The following is a 25342-nucleotide window of genomic DNA, read 5'->3' on the forward strand; positions in this document are numbered from 1 at the left end:
AATTTAGTCATGCAAATATCAAAACTCACAAGTCCAAAAATAGATTTATTTGCTTTGCTTTTTCAAATATACTGAGCAAATATCAATAAATTGAAGAATGGAAAACATAATCTGGGAACAATTTATAATTTAATCTTTTCAACACTTGAAATTATACGAGAAAAAAAAAATCAATCAATCAACTTCAGTGCACTCATACAAAAATATACAATCCAATCAGGCACTTCTTCAGAAACATCCCTGTCCTGCAAGTAACTTTCAAGTAAATCATCATTGGGCCTGAAGGACCCTCAACCTAACTGGGACTATCTGCTTCATGTATTGCTATTTTTTAATTTAAAAAAAGGGAAAAAACAACGTTATTTTTTCGTATTTTGAATGAAAAACATCCGGGGGTCTTTGGAGGCTGAGAGATGACTTGATTTATATGGATAATGTCATATAATCATAACGGTATCATGACAATATTTTCAGCTTTCATCCAACATTGAATGGTTATAAAACATTAACAGTGTTTCACACTTCTATAGCACTCAATACAAATATAATCCTCAAAAAGACAATAAAATGCTTTTTTTAAAAAAGTACAAGAGATTGTGCAGTCATACAAGCTGTGGAAAAAGATGCCGGGTGCTTTTAAAATATCACCGTTTGCTAGCTATCGCTTAAAAATAGATATTTTCTTAAAGCTTCTTTTGGAAGACGTTTTAGCGCAAGCTTTTTAGTAAACATTAAACACCCACGTGTCAGAAATGGAAAAATGTCTGTGTCGTAAAAACACTGACCAGCAGCTAAACCCATTACTCTACTGAAGCCGTTTTAAAGATGCATTTTGGGGGTGTTTTAATGTCCTTTTACTTCTCTACGAATTGCAACCATGAGGAGCATTTGCTTTTTTTTGCATTGCTACACCTACAAAATCAAGATGAGTAAATGGATGTAGCTCTTCAGCCCCCGCTGGCTTGACGCAGATTCCGCTGATGGCGAACCAATTTTTTACCTGCCAAGGATGGGGAAAAAAAGTGATGTAGCAATGAGTTACATTTATCTTATATTGGACATTTTGATGTGTTTTGATAAGGATTTATATTCTGGTACCTGTATCCCTCTTCTGCACGTTATGTGGAATTTGGACGGTGTACGTCCCTGGTATTCCGGGTAAACCTGGGCGTCCAGGATCACCTGTAAATACACAAGACTCAGATTTCAATCAAAAGTTTTCCACAGCAGCAGAGTTAGCTTAGCGCTATCCCTTCCATTGGACCGTACCCTTGTCTCCTTTGGGACCTGGATGCCCTCTTTCTCCCCTTGGTCCAGGGCTCCCTGGAGGACCAGGGATGGTGCCGTGGGCTGCAGCAGAGCAAAAGTAGAGTCAGTGCTAATGAAGCAACCTTCGCGACTGACTTCATATTTTTTCAGGTTTAAGTTGTAATTGAATGTGGAAAATCATAAATTTGTATCCTCACTTCTGAAAACTTCCATGAGGTCACGTGTGATGTTGCCGTAGGTCCCGAGGACGCGACTGTAGCCAGGTGGTCCAGGAGGTCCGGGTGGGCCCGGGGGACCTTGAATCGCTCTTACATTTGTCCTCCAAGGACCCTCAACCAAATACTGTTGCAGGAGGCCTTGATCTACACAAGATCATATTGCTGTGTTCAAATGTATGTTTTCATCATAGCAGGCCAATTCACATCGGTCTGCGTTGGGTTGGGTTGTTGTGTTTGTTCAGTGGCTACTCACTCTTGATGTAGTCCGTAACCTTCAAGGCAACATTGGAGTAGTCCATCGACTCTGTGATCTTACTGATATCCACCTCTTGGCGCTGAGAGCCGTAGCGAGCATCACCCTGAGAGTAGCTCTGGCTCTGTGCGTAGCCCTGGACATAACCTGGCTCGCCACGCTCTCCACGCTCTCCTTTCTGACCTCTCGGTCCTGGAGGACCTTGGGGTCCAGTCAGGGAGCGCCGAATGCTGTCACCTGAAAGAAACGATGATAACATCAGAGGCACTCTCACACGGGTTTGAACTGCTGAGTCAAGCTATGTGAGCAGAGCTTACTGGTCAGGTACTGCTGAACCTCAGTGCGGATGGTCTCCCGAGGGAAGTTTCCACTGACAGAAACTGATCCACTGTAACTGCCTGGTGGACCCTGTAGTCCTTGTGGGCCTGGAGGTCCTTGGGGTCCAATAAGGGAGCGTCGAATGCTGTCACCTGATAGAAAAAGTGTGTTTGTGTTACCTGACATGGTAACAGTAGAGGCATTTTCATGCAGGTTAAAATGGTTTCCTCTCATGTAGAAGCTATGTGAGCAGAGCTTACTGGTCAGGTACTGCTGAACCTCAGCGCGGATGGTCTCCCGAGGGAAGTTTCCACCAACTGAAACTGACCCACTGTAACTGCCTGGTGGACCCTGTAGTCCTTGTGGACCTGGAGGTCCTTGGGGTCCAATAAGGGAGCGTCGAACACTGTCACCTGATAGAAAAAGTGTGTTTGTGTTACTTGCCATGGTAACAGTAGAAGCATTTTCATGCAGGTTAAAATGGTTTCCACTCTTGTATGCATCTATGAGACCAGGAGCTTACTGGTCAGGTACTGCTGAACCTCAGCGCGGATGGTCTCCCGAGGGAAGTTTCCACCAACTGAAACTGACCCACTGTAACTGCCTGGTGGACCCTGTGGACCAGGAGGACCAGGAGGGCCGGGAAGACCTCGGAAGCTAGATCCTGAGATGTGCAAAGCAAAATGCAAAATGACCATATGTCAGTGAGGGAGAACCACAGACTGGATCAACCAAGAGACGTCAAATGACCAAAGTCAAAGTGATCAACAACAACCTGAACGTTAAGTCAGACAAAGATTCATTGCTGGGCTTTGGTTTATCCTTGTATTGTGGCAGATTCCGATTCATGTAAATTGTTTTGGAACTGAGGCAGAACCTGCCAAATGTTGGTAGCCTCACACCATCTGGAGTTTGCCAGAAAACGACTTCACTCATTCATTGTTATCTACCTCACACAAGCATTAAGTGCTCAAATAAGCAGTCAAACCTTACATCAGCAGTAGGTTTACCTCACATAAGCAGTAAGTCTACCTCATATTAGCAGTAAGTAACAGCACGTCTATGTCCACCCAGTCAGTCGGACTCACCCTGCAGATAACGTTGAATGTCCTCTAAGCTGTACCCCTGACCACCGGCCCCAAGCACAGTGGCAGTGGAGAGTCCTGGTGGCCCTTGAGGGCCGGGAGGGCCGGGCAAACCCGGAGGACCAGGAGAACCAGGAGAACCATGTTGTACAGCAGAGCTGAGCCATGTACGGAACTCTGTATCTGGGTAAGGATACAAAGGAGACTGTGAGTGAGCTGACGTTACTGTGGTGGCGAGTGCTGCTGGAGAACATTCGTTCTTGGTGGAATTAATGAACAAAATCAACATGACAGCTGATCATTGGCCTGTTGTTCGTCTTCACTCAGGGACAAAACCTGATAAATGATCTTACTCTTCATCAGAGTAGAGTAGTCAATCGTAACTGTGCTGTAGCCAGAGCCCCCTGCACCTGGAGGTCCGGGAAGGCCTGGTGGCCCAGGTGGCCCTCTCGCAATTCCTCTGTCTGTAAAAGAAAAATGACAGCAGTTTGAATTACTGATGACTTCAAGATGACCACTTACAGGTCACTGTTTTCATCCAGTGCTTACCGGACATGATTTTGAAGACATATGTGGCTATCTCCTCTACGCTATAACTGGCGGAGATTCCTCCTGATGTCCCCGGTGGTCCTGGTGGGCCTTGAGGCCCTGGTGGTCCTAACAAGTATCTCCTCACATCATCTCCTGGACAGGCCACAGCAGAGAGACAAGATTAGAAGAGCTGGGTATTATGTAGCTTATTTGACTGAATAAATATGTCTTTACTGACTCTGCAGCATGGCTATGAGAGCGCTGATTGTCAGGCTTCCAGAGTTAGGACCAGGAGGGCCAGGTGGACCTGGGGGTCCCTGCACACCGATGTTAATGCTGGATCCTGAGCCTGTAACAACACAACACCGTTAATGATGGTTCTCTAGTACCATGTCTAACACCATCAATAGTAATGCAGGAAAACAGAGGCTCACGTTGCAGGTAGGCAATGATGCGAGCAGAAATGTCTTCTATGGAGCCTGAGAAGGTTCCAGGGAGTCCTGGAGGACCAGGTGGACCTGGAGGTCCTGGGATACCAGACTGTCTGATTCTACCTGCAGGGAACATAAAAACAGATAATTATGTGGGGTTCTTTTCCCATCTCCTGACAGTCTTTCATCTTGTGACCTTCACAGAGAGACACTCACCTATATATTCAGAGATGTACTGACGCATCTCACTAGAGGAAGCGAAGGAGCCTGGTGGACCAGGAGGACCTGGAGGACCAGGAGGACCTGAGGTGACTGAGATTGAGCCTGAGAAAAAAAACAAATGGTAAATACCCAAACGAGTGCACTTGAAAAAACTGTAAAGCCGTCGTTGATGATTGTATACCTCGAGAGGAGCCGGGAATACCAGGAGCTCCGGTGTCACCTTGAAAATGATGAACGACAACAAATTACATTTATTTACTCATTGATACAGACAACACACAATCAAGCATTTTAGTTCCTTGTTAGCTTTACCTTTAATCCCCTGTGGTCCTGGAAGTCCAGGAGATCCTGGTGGACCTGGAGGTCCTTGTACAGTGACTCCACCTGCATAAGTTGACACTGTGAGGAAGAAATATATATACTGTTACTGGGTGTCTCCCTGGCCACGCCCCCACCCCCAGCCCCCCAGCCCACCACACTGCTTTAGAATCTGATTATAAGGAATTTAATTGAATGTTGGTTTGACAGACATCAGCTGACCTCTCTCAGAGCTTCCAGGTCGTCCTGGGCTGCCGGGAACTCCTGGCTGTCCTGGCTCACCTGAGACACAAATTGGGGGGGGGTCACAGTTCATGACGCTAAAAGATGTGAACTGTTCCATCATGATCATAAAGATCCATTAAACTACAGCACCAAAGATTTGAACACAGAATTAAAAGAAAGGTAATTACCTTGGTAGCCCCTCGGTCCAGGAGAACCTAAAATGTAGAGAGAAATGTCATTCAGTGGTTCTGATAAACTAACATGGAGGCATAAGAGGTCAGACATAGTTCACAAACCTATTGATCCCTTCTGGCCAGGAGGCCCAGGTGGTCCTGGTGGTCCAGTGTAAAAGGTTCCTGAGAGAAGAGGAGAGATGAAATCAACTGTTTCCAGCATTCATATCCTAACAGAGCAGATATCGGATCGTACCAGAGCTTGACGCAAATCCGGAGTCTCCTCTGTCTCCTTTGGGTCCCGGTCTTCCATAACCTACAGGCAGATATGATTATTTAAATGTGGCAAGATAACTAGAAACTGCATCAACACTGGGTTTGATGATCAACACTTTACCTGGTGGGCCTGGAGGACCAGGCGGGCCTGGAGGTCCTTGTCTTGAGTCCCCTAATAGACATGATTTATTTAACATCAGTGACATATTAGAAGTATTACTGACACTGAGAGTGAAATTTCAAATGGGCGTCAATGAATTCTAAAACCTCAAGTCTTTATAAATTAAGAACTTGCAACACAGTTTGTGCTGTCCAATTTACCTGGACGTCCAGGAGGTCCAGGTGGACCTGGTGGGCCGGGTAGAGCCGAGACTCCGCCAGAACTAAACTGCTCTGAAGCAGAAACAAAAGAAATGATACTTTCAGGTCTGGGGTGTGATGGCCTCGCTGTTCAAGACTTGCAACATCCCTGCTCTGAGAATCTGAAGACTTTTCCGCCTGTTATTCCCCAACATTCCCAAATCATTTCCTGTCTGTATCTACTGTATCCTGTCTAATTAAGCTTTATGTGTTCACTAGTTAAGGTTCCATTGCCAACTGCCATTTCTGTTTTCCTTCCAAATTCTGTGCTAATCTGCAGAAGATAATGTTACATCAACAGGATACGGCTCGATCCTTCTCGCTACTCACTCTCAGCTCTGCTTGAGCTTATTGTCTCAGATGTCCTCACTGTTATTCCTGGTTCTCCCTGGTCGCCCTTATAACCCCGGTCACCTTTAGGACCTGCGAAGACAAACAAAAAGCAACAGCTGTGAACCCTTACGGTTCCAAATCCAATCTGGAAAACATTCCCTGCGAGACTAGAGAAGAGTGATGACTTACCAGGTTGGCCAGGCAAACCAGCAGGGCCGATGGGACCTGAGGAGGGTCATCGAAACATCAGATAGAACTCGAGATCACCAACACGACAGCGCTTCTGATGTGTTGTCATCATTTACAATTCAGATGCAAGAAAAACAGGATAAATGTTGCATACCTGATAAACCTGGTGGTCCTGCAGGGCCAGGAGGACCAGCGGGCCCAGGTGGTCCTGGGATAGCCACAGATGTGGAGCCAGCTGGAGAATAAAAGAGATGGTCAAACATCCCCAAAGTCAAGTGTGATCAATAGTTTGTCAAATACTGTGACTTCCATTGTTCTTATTCTGTTACCTGCATTGATGATCCTTCCTGGTGCACCTGTTTCACCTGGAACGAATGAACACAAACACACACACACACACACACACACACACACACACACACACACACACACACACACACAGACCAGCTGTAGTTTCTCTACAATCCTGCACAATATTTTAGTTTCCTGGAGTTGACAAGACTCGTACCTTTAATCCCTGGCTGTCCTGGATTCCCTGGTATTCCTACAAGTAAAAACATTTAAATTCAAAGCATTTAGAGTAAAGCAGACTAATTTGCCAAATCCACAACATAAACACAATCATGTGTGTTGTTTTCATGTACCTGGTGGACCTTGAAGTCCGGGTGTTCCTGTGGAGAGGAGAAAAACAGTTCTTATCATATTATCAGCTAATAACAATGCTAATATACCTAAGGATTAGATTTCTTTAGGACGACACTACTTTGACCGTACCTGGGATTCCAGCATCTCCGGGGGCCCCAGTAGGACCTCTAAGACCAGGTGGTCCAATAGGTCCTTGGTCACCTGAGGGTGGAAAGTAAAAAAAAGGTAAATCAAGACTGTAAATATTTCCTCAGTGAAAATCTGTCACTTAACTAAGGATGTAAAGCTTTTCTGTTCTCCACCTTGTGCTCATGTCCTTGTGCACTCACTCTTATATTTAAGCAAGTGTATTTCAAACTTACCTCTTGAGCCTTTTGGACCGTCGTGTCCAGCCAGTCCTGATGAAAAACAGTAAAATAGATAATTAAACCAGAATTCCTTTGAAACCAACATTTGCTATAAATAGCAAGTTTCTTTTGTGTTTGTTATTCCTTTCATGACGTGTAGGGGGCGCAAAAGAACCCCTGAATATTAAACTCTTCTCTGCTGCCACTTGGTGGAGATTGTGAGATAATGCTGTCACTGCTGCCACACTAACATAATTATTTACATGTAATATTCATAGCCTGTGTTTCACAGAATGATTAGAGGAAAAAGTGATTACATAATGAGCTACAATGTTTTGCCAACAACTAAATTTATTTTTTGAAATGAATATACCATGATTATGTGCTTCTAGTTTTTGGATGGATGAAACTCTTCTTCCAACTTAAGTCTTTCTTGGAACCGAATCACAGTTCTGGTCTTTAAACCTCTAGAATTTAGAATCTGCGGTCAGTGGTCATGTGACTCACCCATCGATCCTTTCTCTCCAGCTGGGCCGGCCGGACCAGGTAAGCCAGGTTCACCTGAGGAGGGACAACTGGATTTAGAGTCTTGACTGAGCTGTCAAGCATGTTACCATTTAGCAGTTATAGATTTAGTTGAATTCATAAAACTGTGCTTACCTTGGAGACCTCTGAGACCTTTGTCACCAGTCTCACCTTAAATAAACGTGATTTAAACCATTAGAAACATTTATTAAGCCTTCAAGTCCAATAAACGTCTTATCTAGCATGACAAACCTTTAAGTCCTTGAAATCCAGGAAGTCCTCTGTCACCTGCAGAATCACAGGGGTGCATGTGTGAGTAATGTTATAGCAGATAAAATTTTTAAAAATGCAATGCAACTGTACATATAACCCACCTTTAGGCCCAGGTGCCCCCGCTTCACCACGGAAACCCTGCGAACCTGGTTCACCTGAATGAAAACAAGCAGGGATTCATTCGACACATTGTTTCAGTATTTCTGTTGAATTTGAGACAATATTCAACACGACAGAAGGTGACAGGATGAAGCAACTCACCCGCTGGTCCAGGAGGTCCAGCTACACCTGAAGCCAAGACGAGTCATTAAAAGAGAAGTTAATTAGACTGGAAGATCACGAAAACCATGCGCAACTGGTGCACATCAGTGTGAGTCTGACATTATTAAGTAGGTTCTTTTTACAGAAGAAGTACAATAAAAACAAATACAAATACTCCTTTACTGGCAGCTACAGTAATTCTTATGGGTGTGTCTTTGACAGGCGAGCCACACATGAACACTCCAGGGTTTAGCTCATGGTATGATTTGGAATAAAAACCATTCCAGTTTTTTTGGGGGGTTCGAGAGACAATCGGCTTGTTGATACTTTTGTACAATTAAAGATTCCAACATGAGAAGGAGTTGTCCCTTAAGAGCGCTCGAGCTATAAATACGGAGTAACAACAGGGAGCGGATTGCGATGTTTACACTGTTGTCTAGTTCTTATTCCGTAACTACAGAGTGCTTGTTCTTTAAATACGACACAGCCTGATAAAAAAAAAAAACTCCACTTTTCCTATTTGGAATCAGGCTGGTAGAACTGAACCCATGTTGACCGACTGTGGTACTGATGAATGAATGCAGGTGGAGTCCTGCGGAAAAGGACAACCAGAAGGGGTGAAGGGAAATTATGATAATGATCACACCTTTAAGACCAGTCGGGCCAACAGAACCAGGAACGCCCGGATCTCCAGGAACACCTGAGCAAACCAAAGACATGAAAAAATCTTGAGTGCTGTTCAAGTTCAACAAGTCTAATTATTATCAGAGCTTTTGTTTGGGTTCTGAGTCAGAATCCTACCTCTGTCACCTTTCACTCCAATACCCGGTTCACCTCTTGGCCCAGCAGGACCCTCACGCCCCCTTAAACCTGTCGGACCCTCCAGGCCATGTTCACCTGATGAGACATTTCACATGCAGATACACTAAATATCCCAAACAGTTTACCGGTTTCATGTAACTAAAACAGAATCACTATTCATACCTTGGCTTCCTTTCTGTCCTTTCGGACCCTCAGGGCCTGTGTGGCCAGGAGTACCTGAGGTCAAAGGTCATAGTAAATTGAGTTGACAATAAAATTCCCAAAATGCCTCAAGGAGATTTATAAGTTTTTAGTCCTCACCTGGAATTCCAGGTAGACCAGCATCTCCTGTGACAGGAACAACACACATTACATTAGGATGATGCAGTGAACACCAGACAAATAAAAACACAAATTAACAACAGAATTACAACTGAGAAGAAGATAATTTAACACAAAATATACACACTTAACAAAGTTAGCAAAAAAAAAACGGGGACTAATGTTTGATAAAATAAATAATATTTGAATTTCACCTTTGGGTCCAGGCAGCCCTCTCTCAAACTGCATCGACGATGCTAGAAGAGCTGAGCGAGGAAACAGAAATTCAGTGAACATGAATATTCTGAGCGCTTGTGTGTGTGTGTGTGAGCGTGTGCATTACCTCTGAAGTTATGTGATTGCATCTCAGCTGTCAGCATCTGTCGGATTGCAATCTGAAGAGCAGCAGCGTCTATGTAGCCTCCGCTCACACCAACCCCCAGACTTGTACCACTGCTGCCACTGAAGCTGGTACTGGTGCTTCCAGCACTGCCTCTGCTGGCAACACTGGAGTCACTTTCAGCAACTCCAACACTGGTACCTCTGGCACCTCCAGCAACACCAACACTGGAACCGCTGGAACTGCCAGCACCTCCAACACTGGCACCTCCAGCACCTCCAACACTGGCACCGCTGGCACCTCCAACACTAGCACCGCTGGCACCAGTGGCACCTCCAGCAGTGGCACCGCTGGCACCTCCAGCACCAGCAACACCAGCTCCAGCGCTGATGTCAATGTTGTTACCACCAGTGCCGGCGGAGCCACCCCTTCCATCTGTAGTAATCCCGATTCGTGTTCCGGAACTGGAGCCCGAGCCTCCTCCAGCGGCTATGTGTATGTCAGTACGGCTGTGACCTCCACCATCCATATAGGCGTTGATGTCATTAGAAGTACCAGACAGCCGACTGGTACGAGCCGCTATAGCTGCTGACTCGGCCTCCAGACTCGCCACTCGATTCTTTAGCTTCCTCACATCCTCAGCTGAAAAACAGCGGCAACAACCTTTGTTAGAATCACACGCAACAACTTGGAAGAGTAAAAAGACAGAGAACCACAGTAAATGTGGTGGTCTTAAAATATTACTAATAAATATAAACTACTACAGAAAAACATTTGAAGTTCTTCCAAACAATGGCAGAAAAAGAAAACCAACACTAAGATAAAAATACTGCTATGCTTCATCATTTTAGTCCCGATGCCTCACCTCCAGGTTGCTTCAATGCACAGATTAACCATTGTGATTGATTTCTTGCACTCATCTGTAATCCTGTTCTACAGTTCAGCAGCAGCTAACCTTTTCCCACGATTTCCTGCCAACATCTCATTAGGGAGAGCCAAAAAGCCAGAGAGACACGACGTTTTAAATCAAGTCACTCAAGAAAAAGTATGACAACTTTGGGAAGGAGCCAAACAGAGTTTTTAAAGAATCTGTCTCTTGCTTGAGTTTTATCAGCTGGTTTGGAATCAGTCAAGCTCAAGTATTTTATTTGGGTAAAACGTCAGGGAGGATCACAAGAACACCCACTCTCACTCCCCAAGACTCGGCAGGGCAGCTGGACTTTCTCTGAGTGTGTGCTAACGACCTCTGGAGGGAGGGCCCGGGTCCCACTGTGTGAAAAGCTATAAACATTCACTCATCAGCTGTCCGTTCTTCATATTAATAGGCCACTCCTATGTGAAGGACACCAGAGCTGGGACGCTCCAAGATAACGGCAACTGTTTGTGTGTCTGGAAACATGAGAGAAGTGCGTTGCTAACGTAAAATTTACAAAACAGACTGATGACGCAGGTCACGTAAGGCTGACTTTACATACGATTGCAAGCATATTTATATTCATTGTGTGTTTACTGGGTTATTATTGCGATGCCTAGAAATATGTTTGAAGGCATTTTCTTTCGTGGGAGATGGATAAAGTCATCTTAACATCAACAGACATGTTAATTTGCTGCTGCTAATAAATTCATATTCAACATTTATTAATGTTTATTCGTATCATTATTATTATCTGACAATAAGAAGCTACCAAAAAAATATGTTTTTAGAATCACTACTAATATGGAATTGCGATTACTGCTAACTGAAACGAAAATTTACTTGAGATTTCAAACTTTTTGGGGGATAAATCTGACATAGCTTTTGCTTCTTTTTTTTTAGCACAGACTTAGACAGGAAAGATTTGTATTAAATTTCTCAATATTAAAAAGAAAAATCCACAGGATGTCATATTTAGACTATTCGATAAAAACCGATACGTTGCAAAGCCGTTACTGATTAACCCACCAAAAACTGCAGTAACACTCGCAACTGTAGTCCGCCTCAATCTCAGATTAAAATGTTTGTGGACTACAAAACATACAGCTGGATAAAGAAGGCATGGATTATACCAGATGGTGCACTTTGAGTTTATAAACTGGCATATTTGGACAGTTTTAGTTGTTGCCAGTAGCCACGGCGAAACATTAGCGTTAAGCTAAATAAATATCGCTGGCTCTTTCCAGAAATCATGAGTCACAGAGAAGTGAGGCATTGGGGAAATATGTGTTTGAGAGCTGAAGACACCTGTTTGTGAGTACTAGAAAGGTTCAAGAAACTCTATGGGGGGTTAAGTTGAGGTCATCGCCTAAAGTAAAACTTCATTTCAGAGGCTTCTGGTTTATACACACATTTTATCAAGATGAATCCCCATCAACGTCTCTCCTGCTGCAGGAGTACGTGATGTCATCCAGCAACTATTTCTGCAGTTGCTGCACTGACAATGAATAACATACCCACTTCATGGCAGTGGGACAGGGACCTGGAATCAGATTTCCAGGGAGTCTATTTACTAACAGCTCTCAGTGGCACAGTGGAATAATCCTAGCTGGCACGTAAATGCTGAAACACACATTTTATTGGTTTTAAGACTCAAAGAGTCTCTCCAAGGCGTTTTATTGCAACGCAGCTCTGGAATAGCTCACAACTTCCATGGTTTTTATCTTCAGGGAATTTCACAATTAAGGAAAGTTTCACAAGAGAACCTCACCCAGCGCAATGAGGCCAAAGAGGAGCCCCAGCAGGAGCAAGGAGAGGAGGAGGAGACCCAGCAGCCACTTCCACCAGGAGCAGCACGAGTCAGAGCAGCAGCAGAGTCCCCCGCCGCCGAAGACGCCGCTGTCCCTGCGGATCTCTGAGAAGAAGACGCCGAGGGAACATTCTTAACATCAAACCCTCATGAAAGAGTCAATAAACATGTTTTAAAAAAAAAAGCTTCAAACTACCTGCATAGGTGGCTTTGTCTTTCATTAGAACTCCAGATGATCCATCTGGAGACACACGACTGATTTAGATCTGAGAACTGAAACATCTTGTTCACACAGAGGTTCGAAACAAGGACTCACAGTAAGAGTTGCCTTTCTCGGCCTTCAGCGGCGCCGTCTCACTGTAGCTGGAAATCAGCTTCTCCTTCTTGATGGAGTCTCCTGAAATAGACCCTGAAGAAACAACAATCAAGTTATTTCAGCCACTTTCTAGGTTCATTTTCTTCTTTAAAAATATTTCTTTTACTTTAAAACCCTATCCTATGAATGCTATATATACACAATTTCAAATTTTCAGATTCAATTCTACTTTCCTGTCAATCATCTTGAAATTTTTATTTATTTTTTTTTACAATTTCTTGTGAATTTCAGGTGAGTTCTTGCTCGTTTACTCGTGGCATTTTCCCATGTTGTCGAAATAAATCAAGAGAAAATGATTAGCAAATTTTACAAATAAGTTTTTCACATAAATGACCGAAGAGCCTTAAATACTCTCGGTGATAATGCGAGGTCACATCTGTGGCATGAGGAGGGTGGGACGCCGACCGACCTCCTCCCAGGTGAACGCTGCTGCTGGTGAACTGCTTGCCGCTGTCTTTAGCCAGAATGAGCGTTTCTGCTTCCCTCTTGGCTGAAACGTTCTCCTTGTCAGAGATCATGTACTTATAGTCTCTGAATGTGTCTTCAGTTTGGGATCTAGTGGCTGAAAAACAACAACAACAAAAAGAAAGTCAGGAATTATCCGGCAGAATAATAGCAATGTTTGTTGGAAGCATTTTGGATTTAAACAACGCACTTGTAGAAACTCCGGTGCTGACGACTCCGCCGCCGTTTGATACGTTTTTCTGAACTCCATAACCTGTAGACACAAACACGAGAACTATATATGTTGTACTTTTACTGACAGCGGGATATTGATGAGGTATTGTTGATACTGTGCCACTGTACCTCCCACGTTAGCATTCACATTAGCTCCACTGGTGGTGAGGACACTGGTGGAAGCAGGCGCCAGATTATTCTGAAAGCCATAAACTGCAAACAGAGACGTGACGGTAAAAACAAAGCAGCGATTTTTGACAAATTCATCACTCCGTAAAGGTAAAACGAATAGTGAAGGGTTTTTTTTTTTAGCGCAGGTACCTGAACAAATACTTAAAAAAGTGCTTGAATTTTACGCTCAAAAGCTGCATGACCCCTACATCTTTTTATTTATTAATTTTTTGGGATTTCTTGGTTTCCTTCTTTTCTGTCTCTTGGTACTATTTCATTCTGTTAAAAAAAAAAAAAAAGGCTAATAGAATGACGAAAAAATACAAATAAATGCAGCATGCCACAGACTAAATAGTTAAAGTTAAGATTACATAATTCCACATGAAATGTCCAAAAAATGTGAAAAATACTACGTTTTCAGGAAATAACCCCCCCCCCCCACACACACACACACACACAGAGTTATACTAATGTTTCAACCCACTACCATTCATCGTGCTAAGCTACGTAGCATTTGCTGTGGGGCTCAACTTCCTGTTGCGCGAACAGAGGCGAGAAGGTTATCTATCTTCTTGGCTCTGGGGAGGATGGCTATCAGGACTATTTCCCATGAAGCTGATGTGTTCCTTTAACCTTTCGAACTCTCTAAGACTAAATCTGATAAGAGGCTAAGTACCATCCCACTTCCTAAGGAGGACGGTGATGTCTTCAAATTGTCTTACAAACACACCGATAACGAAACAGAAAAGTTGAAAGTCAGTAGAAGAGAAGAAAATTCATTATTTTAACCAGTACAATGTGTCACCTATTGGGACTAGTTTACCTGACAGCGACGGGGTAGCGCTGACGGCTGATGATCCTCCTGCGACGTTGTTGGTGCTGACTTGGTACGAGTAGCTGTTGGTGTTTCCAGCGGCGACCGTGGAGGAGGAGGAGGGCAGAGTGGTGGTGGACCACGAGAACGTTGGAAACATGGCATCCAGTGTAGACGAGTCATACTGGACGGATCTGACACCCGCTTCTTGAGCACCTGATCTCTGACTGCCCTCATATTGTCCTGACTTCACACTAGAGCTGTACTGGACAGATCTCACACCAGTATCATACTGGCCAGATCTCACACCAGTAGCATACTGGCCAGATCTCACACCAGTATCATACTGGCCAGATCTCACACCAGTATCATATTGGCTAGAACTCACACCAGTAACATACTGGCCTGACCTCACACCAGTATCATACTGCCCTGATTTCACACTGACATCATATTGGCCGGATCTCAAACCAGTATCATATTGGCTAGAACTCACACCAGTAACATACTGGCCTGACCTCACACCAGTATCATACTGCCCTGATTTCACACTGATGCTACACTGGCCTGACCTCACACCAGTATCATACTGGCCTGATGTCATAGTGTTATCATACAGGCCAGATGAATCAATGGTGTTGAATCCCACTGTTGAGGGACCGGTGCCAAATGAAGTCAACACTGCAGGAGAGAAACAACACAAAGGAAACATATTTGACTGAAAGACCTCAAAATTAAAGTCTCGGCCCAAGAGATGCAAGGGATAATTATTACTAAGTTAAAGCTAAAACTAAATGAGCGATAAAGTTTAGTTTTAATCTTTGAAAGATTCTGCACTGAAAAATCGGCCCCAACAATCCTGCGTCGATCTGAAACTTTTGTGACTTTAGACCCAAACAGACAACCGGCTAGATGTACCCTGCATCCTACAACAATTTTGTTCTTATGTATGAGTTTTAATTCTGACCAGCACGGGTTTGAGAGGAAAATACAGTGTAAACAAAGAATACTGGTTTAAAATTGAAGAATTTTTCTCACCTAGCAGAAAAAAAATTATTTAGCGAGATGAAGAAGAATCTTTCAGTGTTCTAAAAATAACTTTCAACTGAGTCAGTGTGAGGTGTCTGGGTTGGCTGAGGATTATCTTTCAGAAAACAGATGCCCTCTGACTAACATATCCTGTAATGGTAAACCATTTAAAGTGTCCGTGCACGTTCACTACGCGCATGTGTGTGAGAGAGAGAGAGAGAGAGAGAGAGAGAGAGCGAGAGAGAGTGTGTGTGTGTGTGTGTGTGCGTGCGTAATTCTGATAATACCAGAGCTGCTATTTACCAGACTGAGAGGCCACAGACATGGTCTTGGTTTCCGCGCTGGTCTTCTTTGGAACAGGCAGGGCGATGGAGGTACTGGAGGAGCGAGTTGGGCTGACGCTGCTGGAGCGTCCCTTCAGCAGCTTCTTCACGTCGTCCAGCTCTGTCCCTACAAAAACCCCACCAGTTACTGTCCAAGCCCTGCTCCATCTCACAATTAGAGCTTCAACTTCGGAGCACGGGGTACTTCTACTTCCATTTCAGTATTTTAATTTATTTGTGCAATATCAATCATTCAACACCTACATTATTTCGATCTGACATCTAGTAGTAGAGTTTACAGATAAGATGAATTGCTACAGATTGAAATACCTCAAACTTTTCTGAGTTGTGAGTCCTGGTGGACTGTGAAGGTACTGCAGGTGGTGCAAGTTTTGCTTTTAAGTTTAAAATAAATACTGATATGTGTAAAAGAAATCACAACTAATAAAAGACAGGCACGGGGTTGAAATCGAGCTACTCGTTCTTACTTTATCCGACCTATTTTTGATCTGCAATGTGTTTTGCAGTTATCAAGTTGCAAAAAGGAAAACTCAACAGCAACACGAGAATCGTCAAAAAAAAACAACAACAAAAAAAACAATGCGAATTTGTGAAATCGAAAAGATGTTTTCACACTCGCGCGACCAGGGCCAGAAACAATCCAAGCTGTTCTGCAATCATGGCAAACACGGACAAAACCCGTCTTGTCTCAAGATGTGAAAACGATTTGACGCAATTACATTTTTTTTTTTTTGTGTGATTAATGACAGCAGGAGATTTTCAGATTTCACACAGAGCCAAAGCATTCTTAAGTCTGGGAATAGCTTGAGATTTTTATTAGTTCCTTGTGTAACATTCAAAGAGTGAAATCGAGTTTTCACCGCTAACTCTAATCCAATTAAAACCCTCGATCATAAAACACTACCTGACTTTTTTTTTGTCGTTATTAGGCTGTTAATCATTTTCTTGGTAAACTGGTGGGTAGAAGTCTACATAAATGACAATACTACCATTGTTTTTTTCTGACAACATATCTGCTCTTTCAAGTAAAACTGGTAGGATTGTATCAAGTAGTTGACTCGTCTCATTTCAGTAAAGTTTGACATTTTAACGTATAATAGTCAAGGCCAGTGAAGTGTGGGTTGTGGCCCCCTGGTGGGGCTTGAAGGTAATGCAGGTACAGACAAATTGTGTCATCTTTATACGTAGTCTAGTAATTGGCATCCTATTCTGTGAGATAATTAAGTATTTTCTATGAGATATCTCGAACTTTCTCAAATCAATGTCGTTTGAGGAATTAATTCTCTTTAGAGTGTGAAATAGAAGCATAAAGCAGCACAAAAAGTACAGTTAAACGCAAAGGCCTCAAACTTTCTCCGAAGCAGAGCACTTAAGGTTACACGCCAGAACGTGTACTCAGTTGCATTCCACCTCCGATGTTAATTTTAGATTTGAACACAGAGGGACTACTATCTCCATCAACTAAAAGTACTGAATACTGCATCCACCACCGCTGTGAGTGAAGTAAAAGCAGCCTGGTAATGGGACACCGAGCTAACGAGGGGTTAAGAGGTCACAGATGACTGTTAAAAGTAGAATTACTGCCTTGTGGTTGTGGGCCTCCCTCCACCGTTACTGACCAGAGCAATGATTTACTGAAAATCCTCATTTCTTGAGACATTAGTGGTGAAATGTTGCTAGAACCAGAGTGTCACTTCTTTGCCAAAAAACGTGCTTTATGAGGTGACCTTGACCTTTAGCCACCCAATTCTAATCAGCCCCTCGAGTTGAAGAGCCGAGGCGTTCCTGAGATAACTCGGAAATAGCACTGACGTGTGCGCAGCCTGAAAACACTCAAAGCGGTCGTCATCGGGGAGTCACAGAAGTGAAGATGAAATCATGGCAGTTATTTCTTTTAATCAGCAGGGGGAGCGGTCGGCGTGCGGCACCCTGACCCTCCGCTGTTGTTCTAAGCCCACGAACGGTGAGTCATGTGTGCCACCACAAATCTGTACCAAGACTTCCTCCTCACATGAGCACAATGCAAACTTGAGCCTTTTCTCTTTCTTTCTTTCTTTTTTTTTGGGGATGAATTTTTTTCACGTTGGCTGGGAAGCTGCACATGTGTTACTAATTGAAATGTCACGGTTCTAAACATGCATGTGAGAATTGAAGGAAGGAGGAATGTACTGAACACTGACAGCAGCATAATTCAAAAAAAAAAAAAAAAACAACAAAAACGCAGTCTTCCAAAAAGACCTTCCACTGGTTCATTCAGAGACACTCAAATAAAGAAGCTTTGTTGCTTTATGGGGAATTGCATAACCAGCAGTGAATGGGTCCAAGTGGTCTTACATCTGGTAGCCGTGGGAGAGGCACTTTGTAGTCTAGCTCTGATCTCGCTCTCTGGAGAAAAACCACAATGAAGAAAGAATTCCTCATTTAATAAAAAAGAAAAACTCAAGCCAGGACAAGATAGATGGTGCAGAAATAAAAGCAGGAAGGAAGGAAAAACTGCAAACCTCTACTTTCGCTCCTCCCTCTTGTGGTGCTGGAGCCTGAAAAAAAAAAAAAGGGGGGGAAAAAAACCCATAAATACACACGGACACATGGTGAGGATAAAACTGCAACGTTTTCTATTCTGCAGAGAGAATAATTGTCAGCCTCTCTTACAGTAGTTTCCATAGTCTTTGCGTGTTAATTCTGGGGAGGAATTTGCGCTGGAACTCCCTGGAAGAAAACACAATAGCTTAGCAGAAACATAAACAGAGCTCCTGTGTGCACTTTTTTAAGCTTCTGTTTCTGGCACAGCGAGAAACAGTGCAGTTTAAAGAACAGGATCTCACCGTCATAACCTCCCGAGCGGCTGGATACGGTCTTCCTCTCCCGGAAACCTGGCGACAGGCCTGATGATGAGCCAGCAGTCTGGGTTCTTCTGGCACCGCCCGACGAGCTGGACCTGACCTTTGTCACGGAGCTCACGAGATAACTGCCACCGCTTCCGCTTCCATAGCCCTCTCCTTCCATGTAGCTTCCAGCTCCATCGCCCCCTCCTGAGGAGTCTCCTCCCAGGTAAACTCCTGAGGATGAGCTGTAGCTACCGCTGTTCACGCCTACGGAGGCTGGAGATATGATGCATGGGAGATCTTGGTGATCAGCTACAACTCTACAGAGCCATCACATTAAAATGATACTTTACCCCCAAAAAAACATCAATGTCGCCATTCAAGGACTCACATAAATGTCTTTTCCCCCTCTTGCCTTCCTTTATCGTGGCTCCAGAATGCAGGAAGAGCCAGCAATGTATATTAAAAGTCCATTTATGAACTCTTAAATGCATCCCACAATATCATCCACGTCCTCACCACCCTGACGTATACACAGCAATCCAGAAACTTTGATTTGTGCTCAAAACTAGCAAACTAAGTACGAGCAAGTTGGTTCAGCTAAATGTGAACTGGGAGTGTTGTAATTACTTTGTTTTTACCTAAAACCAAAAAGGTATTTCGGATTACTGAGCAGACAGCTGGAGGAGACGTGGACATTTTAGGGTAGTTTTGCGGCCATAAGCCATCAGTTAGAATTAGCTTCAAGCTAAATATACATGGCTGGCTCTTTCTGAAATCTGGAGTCACAAAAACGCTGATGCAGGAGGAAACAAAATGTCATTCTGAGCTCAGGACAACTATTTGTGAGTACTTGAAAAGCAAAAAACATTTTTTGGGGTGATGCATCACTTCAAGTATCTCATAACATGGTCAAAAGAAATCCTCTGATTTTGGCTCGTGAGTGGACATGTGCTCACAGGAAGAGAAAAAGGTTCCACTGCTGTGCTGGGTTAAGGCATTCTTCTCCAAGCCCAGCCCTCCAGCACCGCTGGACATATTCCTGTGATTTGATCCGCCGGTTCCCTCTAGCAACGAGAAGACACACAGCAAAACAAGGAGAAGTAGTTACTCATCGGGAACTTCCTTCAGAACTGCTCAGCCATAATGACTGTTTTATGCTTAAGCCTGCTGCCAGTAATCAAAGCAAACGAGACACTCACTTGGCGGTAGAGAAGACAGTCTGGATGTGGAGGTTATCGTTTCTGTCACAACTGGTAGCAGACAAACAGAAAGAAAACGGTTACTTATGGTGGACCTCATGCGCATTCACGTGGAATCCAGAGGATTATCTAGCCACCAAAGTGTGTGTTTACTTAAACATCCACGTGAATCCCAGTTGGCAGGTGTTTTCTGGAGTGTTGAGTGACTGACGGGGGTGATGATTTTTATAGAATGCACTTGTGTAATATCCACTGATACACAATGCTGACAGGCTCTAGCAAGGCGTAATTTGTCGAGCAATAATTGATAGCTTTATAAATTAGCACTTATAATGTTTGTCTCCCACAAATCCCTCTGGAGGTGCTTCAACTCTGTCTGCTATCAGGGAAACCCGCAAGCAGACAGTTAGTGATTGGAAAAGCTCTTAAGTCACATCGTAACTTTGGCTCATCACTTTTAGATTTAAGTTCTATAAATGCTGCAGCTTTTTGAGGACTTCTATCGCCGCTTATGTTGACGAAAAAGCACATGATTTATTCATCGCAGGGATCCATTCACAACGAGGATTTATCAACATCTTAATCAGAAGCTTGAGACAGATGGTGGGCGGTCACCTGTCAATCAAATCTGATCAAACCACCACAAAAGTCCTGTTGTAGCTCGTTAAATGTCGACGTAAATCATAGTTATCCTGACTTGTGTACTCGATAGCAAGTTTTCTAGGACTTCACAAAAGGGTTTAGCTAACAGCCGGCTCATTTAAACAAATATTTCTGCATGTCAACACATGTTTATTGTACCGTTTAGGCAGTTAAATGTTAATTTAGAGAATACAATAAATCATCGATAAACTGAAATTAGTCGGATTTACCAGATGAGATAAAAACTGTGATTCTTACATAAATTTCAGAGCTGGAAGGTGAGTGTTTTATACTCTCAAGTAATAAATACTGAGCACCACTATAGATCAAAGCACATTTCATTATATTAAACCTTACATCTTTCTGACAAAGTACCAGGTTCGCAAGTACTATTTTATTGCATTATCTAGTGAGTGAAGTACATTTCACAGCAGATACGTTCAAATACGATGTGCAGTAACCACAAAGCCATTAAAAAGTATTAGAAGGCGTGATATTTCTATGTTTACTTCAGTAAAAAAAACCTCCATTTGTGTCTTTTGTGGCGGTTTGAATTCAGAGCTTCCTGAAAATGTTGTGAAGCTTTCAGACGCGTATTGTGAAACCAACTCAAGCATCTTCACGGCAACGGAGCAAAATTGTGACGGTGCACATCACGAGAAAGTTTGACCAGGGAAGTGAAACTACAGTGTATTTTTGGGATTCTGATTAACATGATGAGTTATAAACATTGTATTTCAACTTGTACTCTTGGTCAGCTTTTTTTCGTGAATCAGAAAGCTTTCGTTTCCCCAAGTCAACAACGGAATCAAGGATAATACTGCAATCTTACATAACCCCAGACTTGACATAAATTAGAACTTTCTCACTATAAAGCAGCTAAATCATCATCGAAACCCAAAGTGGCGTCTCTTACTGTGTCCCTGGAAATATTTAAAAATTAAATATTTATATAGTTTTGTAAGTCAGGGACAAGACAAATGTCCGTTCTGAGAAATTTCTTAGTTTTTGACTTCGAGGATTTCCAAAAACTGTTAAATCTTTGAACTGCTTTTCACCAAATTATACTCATGTTCTTTACTAATGAAGCAACTTAAAAAATCTCTTTCACTTTCACTCACAGGACATCGCCTGAGTGGGACTGGTCCCCCGCTGAAAGGATCCGACTCCCACCATGAAAATCTCTGATCGCCATCCTACTAATAATGCTAAAGTAATCCTGTCATAAATATTTACTTCCTGGTTTGTATTATTTACACCAATAACGCTTTTAGTCTAACGGTATTATCTTATGCAGTGATAAATCCCATTTGTTTTCCATCCTGCCTTCTTGTGCTCCTGTTCTCCTTTTAGGGACATCTATGCGTTTCAGGTCAAGGCTGAAAAGCAGTTGGAGCTCCTGAGTTTTGAAACGCGCACACACACTCCCTCATAAGAGACGAAGAGGAATCGGTTCAAAAAGCATCAAAAAACTTTTTGTTAAATCTCACGAAGTTGAACGACGCATCCAAAATGGGCGCCGCTCCTTTCTCTGTAAAGAACTTCAGAGGTGACATATAAAACTAGAGGAATGAGGCAGACAGGATGATTATACGTTTCTCTCCGTCAGCATCGAGCGTATAATCACCTCTTCATCTCTCTCCATGTCAATAAAGACAAATAACATTCGCTTATTCACTAAACCTGCAGGACGACTTGGTAGCGAGGAAAAGAAATAAAAAAAATAAAAGCATGCAGTGGTGATAGTGACAGGAAACCCCCAGAAAGAGAGACCCCCAAGAAAAAGGTGGCAGTGGTATCTTTAAGATATCAACTAAGAGTTTTGTTTTATTTTGGTTCAGTTTTTTTTTGGGGGGGGGGGGGGTCAAGAGCAATGCTGTACTGATCTGGCACGATCTTCAAATGAGAAATCACAGTGATACTGAGGTCTGTGGGCTTTCCTGGGGCATTATTTTTGGAATAACATCTTCCTGTTTAGTTTTTCAAGTGGAATTTTCCAACGCTTTGGGCATAACAATTGAAATCCAGTTCCATATCAGTGGATGAAAAAACCTGCTTTTTGTTCATGTTTGTGTTTTAAGAGTACCAACCTTTTATTGTTTCTTTTCTATCATTTTTTTTTCTAATGGTAGAAGTGAATTCAGAAATCTCACCCCTTTCTTCTGACAAGGCTCCTGAGATGTCCATCTGTCTCGTTAGCTCGTCCATCCCATCTTATCTGGTGAGACGACACAATGGTCATGCACAACGCTGTGCCAAGTGTGATTAAGAGTCAGTGTATCCCCTTCTAAAATGTGGTTAAATGGCATTTCTGAGCACAAGAGTTCTGATGGGAAAAGGGCACAAATGTCACAAGAATTATCTGGGTTAAAGACCAGCGGGATTTAAATGAATTTCGCAGCATTAATTTCAAATTTCATGCTGCAGAGGAACACACTCAAAAAAAAAGTAATCACATCAGTCTCATGACCACATAAAAAAGCCTGTGTACAGCACAAAGGGACATTTTCCCCTTGAATAACCTCCTTTTTCTTCCTAAACAAAGGCCGAAACTCCGCAGCAGAACCCGATGCATGAACAAATTGTGCTCTGACTCTCCTGTGAATAGCTGACACCACATTAAAGATCACCATTATTTAAAAAAAACAAACAAACCAAAAGAAAAACTATCAACAGGCTGAAAAGTTTTCTGAGGAACAAAAGAGGCTCCACATTTCCAAAAGATCACCCTCCCACCACACCCTTAAGGGCATTTAACAGCCATGTGCTTCATTTTATGCACTTAAATACCATATTTATGATCGAAAACAACAAATATGCCATTTAAGGTGACTTAAAAACACACCTTAACATTTCAGATGATAGTTTCTCAGTGTCTTCAAGTAAACATGGACACTTTTCTGTGAATGCACCACTTATTTCCATTACTACCTGTACAAAGTTCACTATCTCAGCCTGCAACTGATCTGCACAGCTAATATAAAAGGCTGATGTCAAAGAAAGCAGACGGCTGGGTCAAGGCCTGTCATATATTTAGAGAGATGTAAATAGCCCAGCAAAAGAGCATGTAAAACTATCCTGAGATCACCGTAACAGACTAATTTTAAAGATACCACAAGAAGAAAAGTGATCCCCCTCCCCCTCTGAGCCGAACACACTCTAGTGTTTAAAAAAAAATGGATGAAGTAAAGTTTACGCAAAGCCAAGAAAGTCTGGCAGCCCATCACCAAACATCCAGAGTGAGGATATTAGAGAAGAGATGCGAGGTGGGATGCAACATCCAGCATAAACACGCTTTTTTTTAAAAGCAGTATCCAAGTTACTTCAGTTTTAAATCCATACCTTCAGCCAGCCTTTCACGTCCTTCACAGACCGACCGGTCCGCGTCGTGTGCGTAAATGCGAGCGAAGTTGACGCGTCGTAGTGGGATCTTCTTAACCTCCTCAGTCCTTTTGTATCTTATCGTCCAACTTTCCCAGACAAGTCAAAACAGAGATGTGGGCATCGGTCCCAGCCGCGCCCATCAACTCTGGAGCTTGGCAGGCAGGTGTAGCAGACAGCACGAAAGGTTTGAAGTAAAGAAATCCGCAGCCGGAGGGAACCAATTAACGTGTTGGCCTCACCCCCGCAGAGACGCCCAGACCAGCTCCTCCTGCTGCTGCTGCTGCTGCTGCTGCTGCGCTCGCCACAACTCCACAAAATCTGGGGAAGAAGTGGGAAGGGGTGTCTGAGGAGGTGGATTTTTTTTTTTTTTTCACTTTTCCGTTTCGGATTATGGGAGCATTTTTGCAGTGGCGGACCGAGATTGTTTTTTTTTTCTTTGGAGGTTGGGGGGGGGGGGGCGCTGCTTGGGGCCACTTGCTCTGTCAGAGGGGTTTTAAAAAAGTGTTTCAAAGGCATATAATAATAGTTAATTAGAGCTATCAATCGGTTAAAAAAAACGAATTAATGAGATGCTTGAAATGTCTTGATTTTGGCTGTGACAGCCACTATAAAGTCGATTTTGGTAAATATGTGAATAAACAAATTGATATACTTAAGAAGTCAAAAACTTCGTTTGAGTTCGTGGCTTAACAGATGCAGCCAAACTGTATTACTGCCCTCTACTGGTTATTACTAGAAGTTCCCCATTTACAAGCTAAACCTACAAATGGGATCAAGGGCATGATTGTGTAATGCGTGTGCCAGAGGTTCACCCTGGACGGGTCACCAGTCCATCGCAGGGCCAACACATATGGACAGACAACCATTCACACTCACAGCCACGCCAACGGTCAATTTAGAGTATCAGCTAGCCTAGCCCCCTTTTGTATGTCTTTTGAAGAAGCCGGAGTACCAGAGAGAACCCACACAGGCACAAGGAGAACATGCAGACTCCACACAGAAAGATCCTGCGCCCGATCCAGGGGCTCGAACCTGGAACCTTCTTGCTGTGAGGCGACAGTGCTGACCACTGCACCACCATGCCACCCATTAATTCATAAATTAATCAAATATCCATTATTTTTCAAACTCCTGTAACAGTACACAATAAACTATAAAATACCAGTACTTTATCTCTCATTTCCACAGTGGAAAACCTGCTGCATAATTCATGTGATGTACACACCTCTGAATGTCGACAGAAACCCTCCACGACTGAGAGACTAATTCTGTCTGTTTTCCGACACTTCAGGCTTGTGGAACATCAACAGGGAATAATCCAGAGAGAGCAAAAGCCTGCAATCGAGCGAACTCATTTCCTCTCAACTTGTTTTTGCTAGCACACTGACCTAGCCTATCCAAAACCTGTCGAGAAATGTTATGTTTTTTTCTTCAAACTAG

General features: G+C 43.1%; 1 protein-coding gene across 1 annotated transcript; it reads right to left on the reverse strand.

Annotated features, from left to right (window-relative positions):
* Positions 1-32: 32 nt before the first annotated feature.
* On the reverse strand, positions 33-24225 carry col17a1b (collagen, type XVII, alpha 1b). Its single transcript, XM_086181376.1, has 57 exons — positions 23861-24225; positions 22672-22736; positions 19877-19927; positions 19634-19741; positions 18675-18950; positions 18502-18558; positions 18351-18386; positions 18184-18234; positions 15809-15955; positions 14486-15157; positions 13621-13704; positions 13469-13531; positions 13223-13375; positions 12754-12846; positions 12634-12678; positions 12399-12542; positions 9718-10356; positions 9590-9640; positions 9375-9401; positions 9237-9290; positions 9054-9149; positions 8899-8952; positions 8253-8279; positions 8093-8146; positions 7971-8006; positions 7854-7889; positions 7701-7754; positions 7209-7244; positions 6976-7047; positions 6846-6872; positions 6710-6745; positions 6531-6566; positions 6356-6436; positions 6202-6237; positions 6010-6102; positions 5641-5712; positions 5441-5491; positions 5300-5359; positions 5167-5226; positions 5059-5085; positions 4868-4927; positions 4640-4726; positions 4509-4547; positions 4322-4429; positions 4109-4228; positions 3913-4023; positions 3693-3827; positions 3497-3607; positions 3147-3326; positions 2582-2722; positions 2319-2471; positions 2058-2210; positions 1741-1977; positions 1467-1631; positions 1270-1350; positions 1099-1182; positions 33-1000 (listed from the first exon to the last, which is right to left on the reverse strand). Exons 2-57 carry the CDS (start codon positions 22724-22726, stop codon positions 948-950), a joined length of 5868 nt encoding a protein of 1955 aa, XP_086037502.1. The 5' UTR covers positions 22727-22736; positions 23861-24225; the 3' UTR covers positions 33-947.
* Between the last annotated feature and the right edge of the window lie 1117 nt (positions 24226-25342).

The sequence above is a fragment of the Aulostomus chinensis genome, chromosome 16 (assembly GCF_037954235.1).
Source record: "Aulostomus chinensis isolate RoL2024-O1b breed Wild chromosome 16, RoL_Achi_v1.0, whole genome shotgun sequence".
In the NCBI taxonomy this organism is placed as follows: domain Eukaryota; kingdom Metazoa; phylum Chordata; class Actinopteri; order Syngnathiformes; family Aulostomidae; genus Aulostomus; species Aulostomus chinensis.